This window comes from Dipodomys ordii, unplaced genomic scaffold (assembly GCF_000151885.1).
Source record: "Dipodomys ordii isolate 6190 unplaced genomic scaffold, Dord_2.0 Scaffold26, whole genome shotgun sequence".
In the NCBI taxonomy this organism is placed as follows: domain Eukaryota; kingdom Metazoa; phylum Chordata; class Mammalia; order Rodentia; family Heteromyidae; genus Dipodomys; species Dipodomys ordii.
This window is the reverse complement of record NW_012267242.1, coordinates 15,209,706-15,224,239: the sequence shown is the minus strand read 5'-3', so window position 1 is coordinate 15,224,239 and position 14,534 is coordinate 15,209,706. Positions and strand designations below refer to the sequence as shown.

Sequence of the window (14,534 nt, the reverse complement as noted above, 5' to 3'; positions counted from 1 at the left end):
GGGTTCGATTCCTCAGCACCACATAAGCAAAAAGAAAAAAGCCGGAAGTGGCGCTGTGGCTCAAGTGGTAGAGCGTTAGCCTTGAGCTGAAGAGCGGAGGGACAGCGCCCAGGCCCAGAGTTTAGGCCCCATGACCGGACCCCAAAAAAAAAATGTCCAAAGAGCAGGGCACTGGTGGCTCACGCCTGTAATCATAGCTACTCTGGAAGCTGAGATCTGAGGTACACGGTTCAAAGACAGCTCAGGCAGAAAGTCCAGGAGACTCTTATCTCTAATAAACCACTAGAAAACCAGAAGTGCCACTGTGCACTGTGGCTTAAGTAGTAGAGTGCTTGCCTTGAGCTGAAGAGCTGAGGGACAGCACCCAAGCCTAGAGTTCAAGCCCCACGACAGACCAAACAAACAAACAAAACAAAAAGTCCAAAGAACTTGGAAGAAGTGAGTAGAGAGGCCCTGCGAGGATGGGGTGGCGGTCAGAAGAGTTCTGGAAGACAGCCTGAGGAGGGGAACCACCTTCATTACCAGCCCAAAAGATCCTGGCCTGTCCACATTAATTGTGGCTGAACTGGCCCTGGCACGGAGGCAGTGCTCATTAGGATGGCCCAGAGGCAAAATGGGTGTGGATCTGTGCTCCGGGAGCCCTTCCTGCCAAGTCACAAGCAGTAGCTCAGCACCTGTGCTGACACCTCCTATGAGTGGGAAGTAACTAGGGAGGGCTGAGGGGCTGTGACAGAGAGGAAGAGTCGCCTCAAGCCAGGAGATCCTGGAATGGGTTTGGGAGCCTCCAGGTAGAGAGGCCCTCTCCCTTTTCTCTCTTGACCTTTTTCTACAAGACCTAGTAAATAATTACTGTGGCCACCTGGAACTGGAAAGCCACTGGTGGGGGAGGAGACAAGTTTCCTTTTCTTGCCCTTTCTTCCTCTTGGGGGAATCGCTCCCTTTCTCAGCTGTACACACACACACACACACACACACACACACACACACACACACACACACACACACACACACACACACACACACACACACACACACACACCCTTGGGCTGGATTTGCCAAGAATGGAAGGAAAAGGGGGCAGGAGGGGCACTTAGGAGAGGGAGTATAGAGGAGGGGGAGGTGATTGTTTACAGTCACCTGGTTGCTCTGGGGCCCAGCAGGTGCTCTCCTTGAATTAACCCATTGAGAGCTGACTAGGCCTAGCAGGTAGTTTCTACCTCTCATCACAAATCTCTTTTTCTCCCCACTCAGGTTTCTGCGGGCAATGGTGGCGGCCTCTCTTATACAAACCCAGCAGTGTCAGCTACTTCTGCCAACTTGTAGGGGGCAGTTTACCCACTCAAGGGTCATCAGTGCTGGTCCCCTCCCTCAGGTTCTTCACTGCCAGAAATCCTCTCTATTCTGACCTGGGCTGGTGAACTGGGATTTCTGGTGGGCTGCTTCACAGCCTGCTCCAGAGGAGGCTTTGCTTAAATCCTTAACCCATTGTAGCCCAGTGAAGCCCAGCCCTGCCCCAGGGGGGACATACTGGGGACTTTGTGGGGAGCCCTGGTGGCTCCCAAGAGGACTGGCCTAGAAGGCCTTGAGATGGGGATGGGAACCAAACATGGCTGAATAAAATGTGATCTCTCCTCTTGTGCTAACTTGTGATTCTTCATTTGCAACTGGTGGGTAGGAGGGGCAGATCACCATGAGCCTGTGAGGGGCCTGGAAGGAAGGAAGGAAGCAAAAGTGTCAAGGAGGGGTGGGCTCATTTTCAGAGGCAGAGTGGGCAAGAGGTGATATTGGAGCACTCAGGGGTGGCCTGCCTAAGAACTCGGAAGTCACCTCTCCCCCATCCCTGGCGGCACAGAAGGAAGAAGGAAACGAAACCTAGGCCAAGCCTAGGCTGGCTCCAGTGGGCCGGCTACATTAAGCTCTGCTTGTGTGTCTGAAGCTCTCTCCTTTACCCTTCTCATGGGTCTGGGTTTCAATCAGACTAGTACTAGCCCTCCTCTCTGGCTGGCACAGTGCCCCCAGGAGGTTCTATTCTTAGCTGTTTGGGTGTGAAGTAAATCCTTAGGCAACAGATAGCAGCAGAGTCAACACTGCTGCGATAAGTGGATAAGTGGGGGCTGGGTCAAATCCGGGTTGTTGGCACCAGGCCCTGCCTCTCTGCCACCCCCACTTTCTACCGCCCTCCTCTCCATCCATAGACTGCTTCTGGGTGGGCTCCCTGGCACCCTGGGAATGGGGAAGTGGTTCTGGTTCCCTGACCTCTTTGGGCACAGGCACTGTGCCCATGTCCTCAACCACATTCCCCCAGGGCCCTGATGCCCTCTGGACACCCCATCTAGGACCTGATGCCAGCAGTCGGAATGCTACGCACCCTGGCGGCTGTTGCTGGTTGTGGCCTGAGCTTGGTGCAGGTGTGGCGGAAGCTGGTAGAGTAACTGCCTAGCAGCCCTCCTTCCTTCCTTCAGATCCACCTGGCACCCCTGCACTGATCAACAGCAAGGTACCCTGGAACCCCACTACCCCCATGTTCTGCATAAACTACAAAGAATGGTCCCACTCAGGAAAGGCAGAAATGTGCCTGGCATCACAGTTTATTGTTTATAAACCATGAAAAGTATAGCTGTTGCTTCACACAGGCCTAGTGGTGGCTGCCACAAGGAGGCAGCAGCAGGCACCAGAGGTCTTGCCTGGCCCAATCCAATGGAAACGCACAGCCTTAGCTGAGTCTCCAAAAGAGACTTGGCACGTTGGCATGGGTGCAGGACAGGTAAAGCATGCAAAAGGGAGAAGAGGGACATAAAGGGCATGCGGCCAGAGGTACGAGGACCCAAATAAATAAAGCAGGATAGGGTCCTTCCCCCTTACTAGGGAGGCCCAAAGCCTGCCTGCCCCAAAGCTATAGTTCAGCATCAATGGGACAAGGGACCTTGGCAAGGCAAAGGACAGAGCTGGTAATCACGACCAATGTTCCAATTGCCATGCCTCCCAAACAGCCTCAGGGGCGCAGGACAAGGATTGGGAAAGGGGCTCTCTATGGCCTGGGTGTGGTGCCAAGGGCAGGGCATGGGGCAGAGACTAGGTGGGCATGGGGGCCTGGGCTAACAGGCAATGGAGAGAATGGAGGACATTCAGAGGTGAGCAGATGAGAGCCTCTTGGTAAGCAAAAATCCTGGGAAGACACAGACTGAGGGGACAGGGCGGGACCACATATTTGGAAGAGTCTGAGGGAGAAGCTGCCGGGGGGGGGGAACAACCCAGTGCCAGGAAGCTTGGGGTGGGGGGGGCAGTGTCCAGCGAGACCCCAGGTCTAGAAACGGAATCTAAAAGGATCAGTCCAGCTTGGCAAAGCCTCCGATGGTAACCTTCCTCTCCGGCTTGGTGCCCACAGGCTCCTGTAGCTGTACTGCACCACCCCCGATGAAGCAGAAGGCAGGGCACACAGGCCCTGAGCAGTCCAGGGGGCATTCAAGGAGCCCACGGAAGGACACAGCATCCAGAAAGGAAACTCGGCCCCGCTCATAGTCCAAGCAGATGCCCAGTCGGGGTGGCAGAGGCACAGTGCAGCCGGCTGCTGGGCCATCCCTCCCAGTCAGCCCTGCATTGGCGCTTGCTCCAGATCCCAGCAGGATCTTGCCCATGCCGATGGTTAGGAAAGCAAAGGGTGGTGACGCCTCGACGGTGGCATCCTCAGCACCGCTGTCGTGCCCACTGTCCGGGTCATACCTGCAGGAGTGGGCATTGGGTAGGAGGATGTTGGAGTGAGGGACCAGGGAGCTGAGATGTTGGGATAATGGAATGTTGGGGAGTAGGAGGCTGCATGGATCAACTTTGGATTGAAGAGAAGGCTTAGGTCATGGTTTGGGAGGAAAGGGGTACTGAAGGGAAGGCATGCTGGCAGGGGAAGTGTTGGGGAACAAGACAAGGCATTGATACATCACACTGAGGACATCTGTTCAGTGCTTATGGAGATAGGATAGTGTTGAGGAACATGGTGTTGGGGAAATCATGTTAGGGACAGGAGATGTTGGAAAAAGGAGGGACTGAGGATTATGAGGATTATGGGGAAAATGAGCAGAGAAAGGCATTGGGAGAGGCAAGAGTGAAGTGGGGGGGGCGGTTAGAGGAATGAAAGAAGGGTATGGAAAGAAGTTGCTGTTGAGAAGAAATGGAGAGGGCTGGGAAGGTGGCTCAGTGGTAGAGTGCTTGCCTTGCATGCATGAGGCCCTCGATTCGATTCCTCAGCACCACATAAGCAGAAAAAGCCGGAAGTGGGGCTGAGGTTCAAGTGGTAGAGCGCTAGTCTACAGCTGAAAAGCTGAGGGACAGCGCCCAGACTGAGAGTTCAGGCCCCACGACCGCCAAAAATAAAAAATAAAGTAAAAAGAGAGAAGAAATGGGGTGTGGGGGGAATACAGTGCTGCGGAGAAAGGGTTCAGGGAGAAAAGTGTGCACGTGGGAAGGTGTTAAATAGGATATGGGGGTGAGTAAGGAAGGTTGTGGAGATGAGATATTTAAAGGAAGAATGTTAGGATGTTGAGAAAAGATGTGGGTGACGGAGATCTTGACTAGGAAAAGTTTCATGGAGAAAGGAGGTTGGAAATGGAGTGCTAGGAGAAAGGACATGGGGGCTTGGAGAGGTCCTGAGTGACAGATGGAAGGAAGAGGTAATGACTTTGTCTTCTGTCATCCTTTTCCCTAACTACGTACTCTGAACACCAATATTCAAGGACCCTCTTGCTGAGCCCATATCTTCTTTGTCCCCTCCCAGCCTCACCCCCACAAGCATGCGCTATTTTTGCCATACCCTGCTCCCAACTCCCATGCAGGATCCCCAAACCCCATCTCTTCCAGAGGGGCCTGACCTGGGGCTGATCACATCAGGGGCACCCTGGAAGCTTTCCTGAAGCTTGCTCTCCAGCCCGACGCCCACCTTGACCAAGTAGGAGGCAGGGTCTACAGCGCAGGCCCAGTAGCTGCGGCCCTGGGTCACAGCCACATCGCCCAAGACCACGTCCACACTCAGGTGACAGCCGGTCAGCAGCCTTTCAGCAGCCAGCAGCAGGGGCAGCCCTGGAACACTCCGCACTGCTCGCTGGTCCTTGCTGATGGCCAGCCGCTCTCGGCTTGCACCCCAGCGGCCATCGAGGAAGAAGTGCAGGACTGGAAGGGGGAGGAGGGGTTGGAACAGAAGGAAGGACTTAAGGGACAAACAAACACTGGCACTGGGAATAGTGAGGTGTTCGTGCAAGACGCTGAGAGATTTCAGAATGGTGAACAGGTTGGCTGGGGGTTCAGTTACCAAGAATGTGCAAGGGGCTCCAGAGAACAGAAATTCTGAACAAGTGAAATTAGGAGGCAAGATGGAAGAAGAAAGGGGCATGTCATGTGGGCATGGGACCAGAGGAAGAGTTTTAGTGAAGACTAATAGCACAAAAGCCAGTGTCCCAGACCTGGCTGAATAACATGCTTCTTTCAGCCCTCCTGTAGTTGGTCCTGTGAACAATGCCCACTGTTGTCCTGCTCCACCTGGTGACATTCCCACCACCACCTTCCTGTGCCTATCAACTCCCATTCCCCACACCAACCTTTACTCTCTTGTGCCCCTTGAGTGGTAAGTTTCCCTCTATCATACCCATGCCCAAGAGTGTAAGAATTCTCTAGTGTGTCACATTGCTAACCTTTATTGAGCCTTCACTATGAGCCCTAAACTGGTTATTATTATTATTATTTTATTATTTGAGACAGGGTATTGCTATGTAGTCCAAGCTGACCTCAAATTCATGATCCTCCTCCTCAGTCTCTTCAGTCCTTCTGGGATTATAGGTATGTACTACCATCATTGACTTTTCTGCTAAATCTTTTTTTTTTTTTTTTTTGGTCATGGGGTTTGAACTCTGGGCCTGGATGCTGTCCTCAGCTCTTCAGCTCAAGGCTAGCACTCTACCACTTAAGACACAGCGCCACTTCCAGCTTTTTCTGTGTATGTGGTGCTGAAGAATTGAACCCAGGGCCTCATGCATGCAAGGCAAGCACTCTACCACTGAGCCACCTTCCCAGCCCTCCTGCTAAGTCTTTTATAGGTATTATCTCACAATAGTTTAACCCTTTATTTTTTTTTTTTTTTTTCGGTCATGGGGCTTGAACTCTGGGCCTGACCACTGTCCCTCAGCTCTTCAGCTCAAGGCTAGCGCTCTACCACTTGAGCTACAGCGCCAGTTCTGGTTTTTTTCTGGTGGTTTATTGGAGATAAGAGTCTCAGAGACTTTCCTGCCTGGGCTGGCTTTGAACCGTGATCCTCAGATCTCAGCCTCCTGAGTAGCTAGGATTACAGGCTTGAGTCACTGGTGCCTGGCTAATAGTTTAATTCTTATGACAACTGTACTCCTATACAAGAGGACTCTAAAGTTCAGAGGAGGTAAAAAATAGGTCAAACCCCCCAGATGGAGCTAGTGGTTTATACCTGTAATCCTAGCTAACTTATGAGGCTGAGATTTGAGGATCCTGTTTGTTTAGTCAGCGTGGACAGACAAATCCATGAGACTCTTTTTTTTTTTTTGTCAGTAGTGGGCCCTGGACTCTGGGCCTAGGTGCTGTCCCTCAGCTCTTGGGCTCATGGCTAGTGCTCTATCACTTGAGCCACAGTGCCACTTCTGACTTTTTCTGCTTATGTGGTGCTGAGGAATCAAACCCAGGGCCTCATGCATGCAAGGCAAGCACACTACCACTGAGCCACCTTCCCAGCTCCATGAGACTCTTATGTCCAATTAACTACCAAAAGCCGAAAGTGGAGTTGTAGATCAATTGGTAGAGCATCATCATTGCGTGAAAGAGTAAAGTGACAGCACCTAGGCCCTGAGTTCAAGTTTAGGTATGGTGGGAGAAACAAAGAGACCCACAAAGTTGATAAGAGGTAGATTTGGGATTTAAACCCAAGCAGTTTAGCTCCTCAGCCAGTGCATGTAGTACACTGTATTAAATCACTTTTCCAGGACCCACTTGGAACGAGTGAGTCCCTAGCCTGCCATTCCCACCCACGCATGAGTGTCTGCACCTGCCCCACTGTGCCCAGCCTCCAGCTCACTCACCAGGCGCAGGGGGTGTATGCAGGTGTACATCCTCACTGTACTCGCCATAGCCAGCCTTGTTGCAGCCACGAACACGCAGCACATACACGGAGCCCGTGTCAGGGTTCTCCAGCAGGGCACTGGTGCCCCTCACCTCCTCCCGTCGCTGCCAACGGGTTGGACCGGGCTGTGCAGGCACATCTGTGCGCCGGAACTCAACAGTATAGTGCCAGGCAGGTGGTGAGTGGGGGGGCAGCCGCCAGCACAGGAAGATCTGATCGTAGGCAAAGGTGCGCTGGGTATCAATGACAGGAGCCTCAGGTACTGTTGAAAGAAATAGCAAGGATCAGTCAGGGCCTGGCCACTGGCCTAGCATGGAGGGCAGGGGCAGGCAGGAGAGGGGAAGCAGCGGGAGCCGGGGGGGTGAGTGTGGGTGAGGGAGTTGGGGAAAGGACCCATCTAGTCACTGGGTACTGGGTGGGCAGAGCTGGGCCCAGAGGAGAAAGAGGTAGGAGAGTGTTCCACAGGAATCAGAAAGCCTGTGCTCTGGTCTTGGACTGCTACTACTTTACTCTGGCCTGGGGTAAGTCACTCCCCATCTCTGGGCCTGTTTCCATCTCAGTCGAATGAGGGTATCAGACCAGAGAAGTTCTGGTTGTGGGGAGGGGGTTCTTCCTATTAGATTCTATGAGTTTAGAGGAGCCGAGTGAGGCAGGCAAAGGCCACTGAAAACCCAGGCAAGAGGGCCCTGAACAGGAAGGAGGGGGAGCAAATTCGGAGGAAGGCGCCGCAAGGAGCAAGACAGAAAATGAGGAGGCCACAGAGGAAAAGCAAGCTTGCCAGCAATGCAGGATGTAGAGATCAAGAGAATGAAAGTCCGGAGGACACAAGGCACAAAGGACAAAAGGTCAGAAGAGCCAGGATTAGGCAAGAGCCTCAAGAAGGCAGAGGAGACAGAGCCCTGGTCAGGTGAGAGCCCCAAGAAATCTGGTAAGGGTAGCAAGGAAGGAAGCAATGAGTGGCTGGCAGGCTGAGCGGAGCTGTGTGGGAGCGCAGGGTGGGTTGTGGGGAGGCCCGGCGGGGGGCAGGGCCCCCGGGGCAGGGCCGCTGACTTGCCTGGGGTGCTCCGGAGCAGAGTCCGCGGTGGCCACAGCCTACAAACAAAGAGAGGGAGAAGCAGCGCTGAGCGCGGTAGGATGGTGTGGCAGGGTAGGCTGGGTGGGAGGACTGGCTGGCCAGGCCAGGCAGGAGGCCAGGAGGTCCCTGGTGGGCACTGCCCCCCGGGCCCGCTGCTGGAGAGGAAGGGAAGAAGGCTCTGGTTGGGCATGGGCCTGGCCATCTCCTTACCTCGCAGGAAGTTAAGCTCTGTCAGCAGCTTCAGCTCTCGCCCCACATCCAGCTGGCAATGGCGAAAGGAGGAGCTGGCAGCTGGCCGGAACGTTTGCAGGGCTTCAGTAGCTCGGGCAATCCTGGGAAGGAGAGCAGCAAGGGGTCAGATACTGCCGCATGGGCAGCTCTCCTTCCCCTTGATTGTTTTGTCCACCCCCAGAGCCTTAGCCTCTGCTTGGGATCTCTGCCTTATTCCTTAGAACAAACAGATAGCAGTTTGGTCTTAAGAAAAATCCTGAGTCCCAGCTCTTCACCTGACAGACATCGCTAGACACTGTCTAAGCTGCTGACTACACCCGTGATGCCCTGTGCCATGCCCTTCGGTACCTGTTGTGCAGCTGCTTGGCTGCCTGCACAAAACAAGGCTGGTCTGTTTCTTTAAGCACTTCCTGGGCATAGCCCACCAGACCTGAGCCATCCAGCAGGCTCCGGTGTTCCTGGATCTGGGCACTGAGCCGGGCAAGCCGTTCCTGTTGGCACTCTTCGATGGCCTGAAGCAGAGAGGCTCGCTTCTCCTCCAACACAGCCCCCAGACTCCGGACCAGCTGTGACACCTCTTCCTTTGCTTGCTGACCACTCACCTGCTCAGGGAGGGACACCCAAAGAATGAGTGACTCATCTTTCTCTTGGAAGCAGTACCTGTGCCAGCTTCCTAGGATACCACAAGGAAGCTAGGATCCAAAGGATCTTGGGCAATCTGACCCATCTCTTAGCTGACAAGAAATCTGAACCCCAGATGGACTGAACACCTGACCATTTGTGGTAACTTTCCTGGATGCTCACATCGTAATTGTAAAGAAAGATACTCTCTCTATTTCCCCGTTTGGCTGGATTCAAGAACTCAACACATAAGAAAGTTTTATTAATTATATGCATACTTGAGGGAGTCTATATGAGATTGAAGTTCAAAGCATGGGGCTGGGAATGTGGCTCAGTGGTAGAGTGCTTGCCTAGAATGCATGAAGCCCTGGGTTCGATTCCTCAGTACATAAACAGAAAAAACTGGAAGGGGGGCTGTGGCTCAATCGGTAGATTGCTAGCCTTGAGCAAAAGCAGCTCAGGGACAGTGCCAGGCCCTGAGTTCAAGCCCCATGACTGGCAAAAGAAAAAAGAAAGAAATGACCAAAGCACGATGCTTTAAAATGTTTTAGACAATTATAAATTTACCTTTTTTTTTGGGGGGGGGAAGGTATGTTTGGAATGGAACCCAGAGCCTCACACATGCTAAGCACGTGCTCTACCAACACCAGAGCAATATAGTTGTGAAGAAATGGTTGGACAAAGAGGTATCTATCTGGACTAGGGTAGAAAACTCTAGGGATGTTGCTAAGAGGTAGGTGAGGAAGCTCAATAGAAACTAGTGAAAAATAAGGGTCACTTCAGAGATAGTTTATTCATGTTCACTGAAGCTCTATAACCAGTTTCTGTGACCAAGACTACTCAGGTCTTGGTATATGATGAACAGCCATCCCCCAACCCCCGAATCCTTCTAACTTCTGCAAGTAGGAAAACATAGGCCAAAGTTACTTTTTTTTGTTTTTTTGGGTGGTCGTGGAGTTTGAACTCAGAGGTTGGGTGCTGTCCCTCAGCTTGTCAGCTCAAGGCTAGCACTCTACCACTTGAGCCACTTCTGGCTTTTTCTGTTTATGTGGTGCTGAGGAATCGAACCCAGGGCCTCATGCATGCTAGGAAAGCACTCTACCATTAAGCCACCTTCCTAGCCCGTCAAAGGTACTTTCTAAAGTTAGTTTCTTAAGTGCTTTCACTATATCACCATGCTTTCACTACATCACCAGTTGGATTTGTGTGTGTGTGTGTGTGTGTGTGTGTGTGTGTGTGTGTGTGTGTGCCAGTCCTGGGGCTTGAACTCAGTCCTCAGATCACAGCCTTTTAAGTAGCTAGGATTACAGGTGTGAGCCTTAGCACCTGACCTTTTTTCAGTTGGACATATTTTGTCTTTATAACCTAACCTTTTAAGAACTAACTCATTTAAATAAGAGAGGCCATGACACTAAGGTCCCCTTGGATTGTCCTAACTAAGGTCCACTGGTGACTTTGCCGTCTCCATGTCAAACAACCTGCTCCATACTTTCCCTGCCCCCACTACAGTCCAAGCTATAATTTAGCCTGGGGCACTGGTGTTCCTGAGAACCAAGTGTAACCAGAACCTCCACCCACATGTATGTGCACCCCTCAAGGGCTTCCTGAGCTGGCAGCAAGGTGATGGAAGTATGTCTACCCATACTACCTGCCTGTCTCCCCTCCCAGGAAGAGACCAGGGCCCATGTCCATGCACTCTCTCACCTCTGTGTGCCTGACGGTCTCCTCCAGCTCACAGATCTGGGTCTGAACTGTGTCCTGGTTTCCCAGGATGTATGTCAGGCTCTTTGTGAGCTTGTCCTAAGGAGGAAGAAAGAGGTGGGCATCATGCCTGGCTCTGTAGACCAGCAATTAGGACAAGGTGTGTGAGGGCGTGAGTTAGCACAGGGCCGACTGGGCAGGGGTCTTCACCTTGAGGGCCTGGTAGGCATTGAGCACTGGTGTAATCTTGTGCCCACTATGGGTACGCCGCACCCGGCAGAGTTGGCATACGAGCCGTTGACATGTCTTACAGTAGTGGGTCACTTCTTCCTTGTGGTCCGGGCACATCAGGCCCTAGAGACACAAAAGACAATGAGATCAGCGGTCAATAGTGTGTATAAGGATACTGACCCACCACTGGAGTGGTTGGGTGTCGTCCCTTCACGGGTGAAAGGAAAGTGGAGGGAAGATCAGCTGGTCGTGCTCCACAGTGCCACCTGGTGGTGTACACAGGCATCAAGGAGCCTCTCTAGTGTCTCTCCAGGCAATGTCCATTTCACCAGCAATGCTCCTCCCTCCACCTACCTCAGGGTTTGTGTAGTAACAATAATGATGATGATGATAATCTAAGCCTTGTGGTTTATAATTAACTTCCTCTATCTTGTTCACTGCTGTACCCTCAATGCTTAGAATAGCATCATACATACAAATCATTTAGTATATAACTAACTTTTGTTTTTTGATGAGTCTTGATGTAGCTCAGGTTGGCCTCACTGGAAAGCCTCCCGAATCAACCTCCTGAGGGCTGGGATTACAGGCATTTTGCCATCATTCCAGGCCAGATAACACTTTTTAGCAAACATAGGTTATCTCCTGGGATTCTGTCAATCAACCCTGCAGGTATGGAAACTGCAGGGCAGATACTATCTTCTCCAAGCAGTAGAAGACACAGGGAAATCCAGAGATGTTGATTTTTCCATTGACTTTGTACTTTGTCTGAAGGCGGAGAAGCTGCAGCTTAACCTCTGCCCACCTCCATTTAGAATCCCACAAGACATTCCAGACACCCCCACCCACTCATCACCACAATGCCCCTCCCTCCCCAGGCCCTGTAGGAGCTGACTCACCTTGGGGCGGAAGGAGAGGGTGGGCAGGGTGGGCTCATGCTGGGCCTTCTGAGTACCCCAGGGGTGGAAGAGCTTGAAGCACTCATTGCAGAAGGTGGCTCGACACTCTGTGCAGCCCTTGGTGGCCTCTAGTGGTGGGGGCTTGCACAGCTGGCACAAGATGGCACCTCCCACACTCACACTCTGGCGATACCGCTCCACCACACGCTCTAGGGTCAGGTTCCGGAAAAGCCCTGCCAGGCCCCGTTCCCCCAGCTCCACATCACCCTGGCAGGCTGGGCATGGAAACATGATCACCTGGGGGTGCAAAGCACCTCGTTTCCGCCCGGGGTATGTCCCAAAGCCTGTGGATGGACCCAGGAGGCAAAGGAGGTCAGAGTTATAGCTGGCTGGGGGGAAGGGATTGAAATCTGTTCAATTAAAAAATGAAATTAAAAAAAAATTGTGTCAGAGCTCAGCCCCAGAAAGACAGACAGATGTCCCTGTGCAGCGATGGACCCCTTCCATCTTTTTGGTGACAACCTTACATTCCCACCCTCATCCCACAGGCTCCAGTCCCACCTGATTTAAGCAGCCGGTCCAAGCGATCTGGCTTGGGGAGAGTTCTGCGCGAGAGGCGGGGGCTGCGCGTGGAAGGGGTGGAGGCAGGAGAGGTAGGCTCTGAGCTGGGGTCCCCACCATGGCCTATATAGCCTTGCTGGCCCAACACCTCTCGGGCACAGGCCTGGCACACATTGTGGGTACAGGGCAGCACCAATGGCTGCTTATACATCTCTTGACACACAGGACACAGCAGTTCCTTCTCCATGTTCTTCATGCTTGTCTGTGGAGGGACCAAGAGGTGGGGTCAAAGCTTGGACGCCCGAGTCTGTCTCAGCTAGCTGTTTTTAGAGACTCAAGGGATTCCAGGGAGGGGCAAGACGAGCTACCTGACTAGGTACCTGACTAAGTCTAGTTCACCCACCTACCTTCCCAGCCTTCTGGCCCTTGCCTCTGTTTCCCTTCTGCAAAGCTAAAGGGTCCAATAAGAAGCTAAGGAGCTTGTGCCTTCCTCTCCCCCCTCCTCACCCCATTCAAGCCCCGCCCCCATCCCTGGCTGCAGCAGTGCCCGGCAGGCAGACCTCCTCACCTGCCCCCATCCCTCCATCTCTGGGCGGCCAGCCCTGGTATTTCTCTCAAGGGCACCGCCCATTTTGCAGCTCAGTGAGACCCCGGCACGCTTCTCCAGCATTCTGTCTCCTAGCTGCCCCTCGGACGCGTGACTCCTCCCATAGTCAGGCGCAGCCAGCTTTCCATCCTCCAGCCCCATCAGGCCTGTGGCCTCCACAGTCCCCATCCTCCATCCTTCACATTCCTATCTCTTCCAATCTCCCGAGGTCAACCCATTGCCCTTCGCCCCCTACCCTCCGGCCCTCCCGTCCCTTCTCCTAGCTCAGCCCAAGCCTAAACTAGGGACGAAATAAGCGCCCCGCCTACTCGCCCCCTCCCCACCGGAAGTATCCCTCCCCCTTTTGGTGGCGGGGGTCCTCATACTATGCCCCACCCCCACACCTCACCTTGGTCCCTCTCTTCGCAGCCATCCCGGTCAGGGGCGCAGCTGACACAAAGGAGGGAGGGACAGGGAGGGAGGGGGAAGGAAGTGGTGGGGGGGAGCAGGGTTGGCACCGCCCCTGGGAGAGCCGGGCACGGGTTACCATGACAACCGCAGGCACGGTAGCTGCCTGGAGTGGGGGTGCGGTGGGGTGGGGTTCAGGAGTGGGGTCCAATTTGGGAACTGCATCCTGGGGCGGGCCTCTTCATCACCCCCTACCTGTCCTCAGTTTTCTTGGAAAAGATTCAAGCTCGCACATGCCGAGTTCGAAAAGCATAGCTCCTGCACCCTGAAGCCCCAGCCGTGGTGCACTGCTGGCGGCTGCCCCAATCCACCCGCTGCGTGCGGGCAGCCTCTCCAAGCCACAGCCGGCCAACGCGCTCCTCCACAGCACTCACCTCGCGGCTGCTCCCGGGACTGCCCCCTCGTACCTGCATCCCGGCCCTCCCCCACGCCTTCTCTGAGCCCCGTCTACATCCCGCCCTCCTTCTGGATGTCCACCTGTTCAAGGGTCTGTCTTGCCAGGACCCCTCTACACCCCCACCCTTCCCCTCGACCCCATCTTAACTCACACTGATGCGGACCAGTGCATCCATGATGGAAGTGAAGGTCTGCATATCCTCACCCTCAGCCATGGCCCTACGGTGCCCACCCGCCCCCGGGTGCCCGATCCCGGCAGCTGCTGCGAACCCTGGGCTTAATGCAGGAGCCCGGTGGGGGTGTGGGGAGGGGTGTGGGGGTGAAGTGTCACTGCGCATGCTCCGGGGACCAGCCTTGAACAGCGCCCGTCGGGGTAGGGGGTGGGAAATAGTTCTCCCCACGTGGTTCTGGGAAAGGCGGTCTGGGGGTGGGTAACATGGACGGCATTTGAGGGGAGAGCCAATCCTTCTACTAGGACTCTTCGGTGGCTCCCACTCGTGAAACGAGAGGCTAGTTTCAGAGGAAGATGAACTCCGGGTTGGGCACTCTACATTTTGGGTTGGACAAGTCCACGGGAGATGTTGAAGCCATGAACATGGAGCAGGCAAACCTGCACTAGCGATGACATAAATGGCAAGGAAGTCA

General features: G+C 53.8%; 2 protein-coding genes across 6 annotated transcripts in view; one reads left to right on the top strand and one right to left on the bottom strand.

The window, feature by feature from the left end:
• The window catches only part of LOC105984763 (mucin-1-like), a 5,892-nt gene extending 3,460 nt beyond the window's left edge, over positions 1–2,432 (top strand). Inside the window, exons 3-4 of the mRNA XM_013015034.1 lie at positions 2,196–2,206; positions 2,337–2,432. Coding sequence (XP_012870488.1) covers positions 2,196–2,206; positions 2,337–2,432 — 107 coding nt within the window. The remainder of the gene's footprint in view (positions 1–2,195; positions 2,207–2,336) is intronic.
• A 121-nt stretch (positions 2,433–2,553) lies between these two features.
• On the bottom strand, positions 2,554–14,285 carry Trim46 (tripartite motif containing 46). 5 transcript variants are annotated; one of them, XM_013015062.1, is made up of 10 exons: positions 14,042–14,279; positions 12,440–12,701; positions 11,879–12,222; positions 10,962–11,105; positions 10,755–10,850; positions 8,778–9,031; positions 8,409–8,530; positions 7,083–7,385; positions 4,860–5,157; positions 2,571–3,720 (listed from the first exon to the last, which is right to left on the bottom strand). In XM_013015062.1, exons 1-10 carry the CDS (start codon positions 14,225–14,227, stop codon positions 3,327–3,329), a joined length of 2,403 nt encoding a protein of 800 aa, XP_012870516.1. In that variant the 5' UTR covers positions 14,228–14,279; the 3' UTR covers positions 2,571–3,326. The 5 variants fall into 5 exon arrangements, with proteins under 5 accessions (XP_012870518.1, XP_012870516.1, XP_012870517.1 ...); XM_013015063.1 differs by lacking the exon at positions 14,042–14,279 and adding an exon at positions 13,435–13,458 and having other exon boundaries at positions 3,276–3,720; positions 8,778–8,959; positions 10,770–10,850; XM_013015066.1 differs by lacking the exon at positions 14,042–14,279 and adding an exon at positions 13,258–13,271 and having other exon boundaries at positions 3,276–3,720; positions 12,440–12,702.
• Positions 14,286–14,534: the final 249 nt, after the last annotated feature.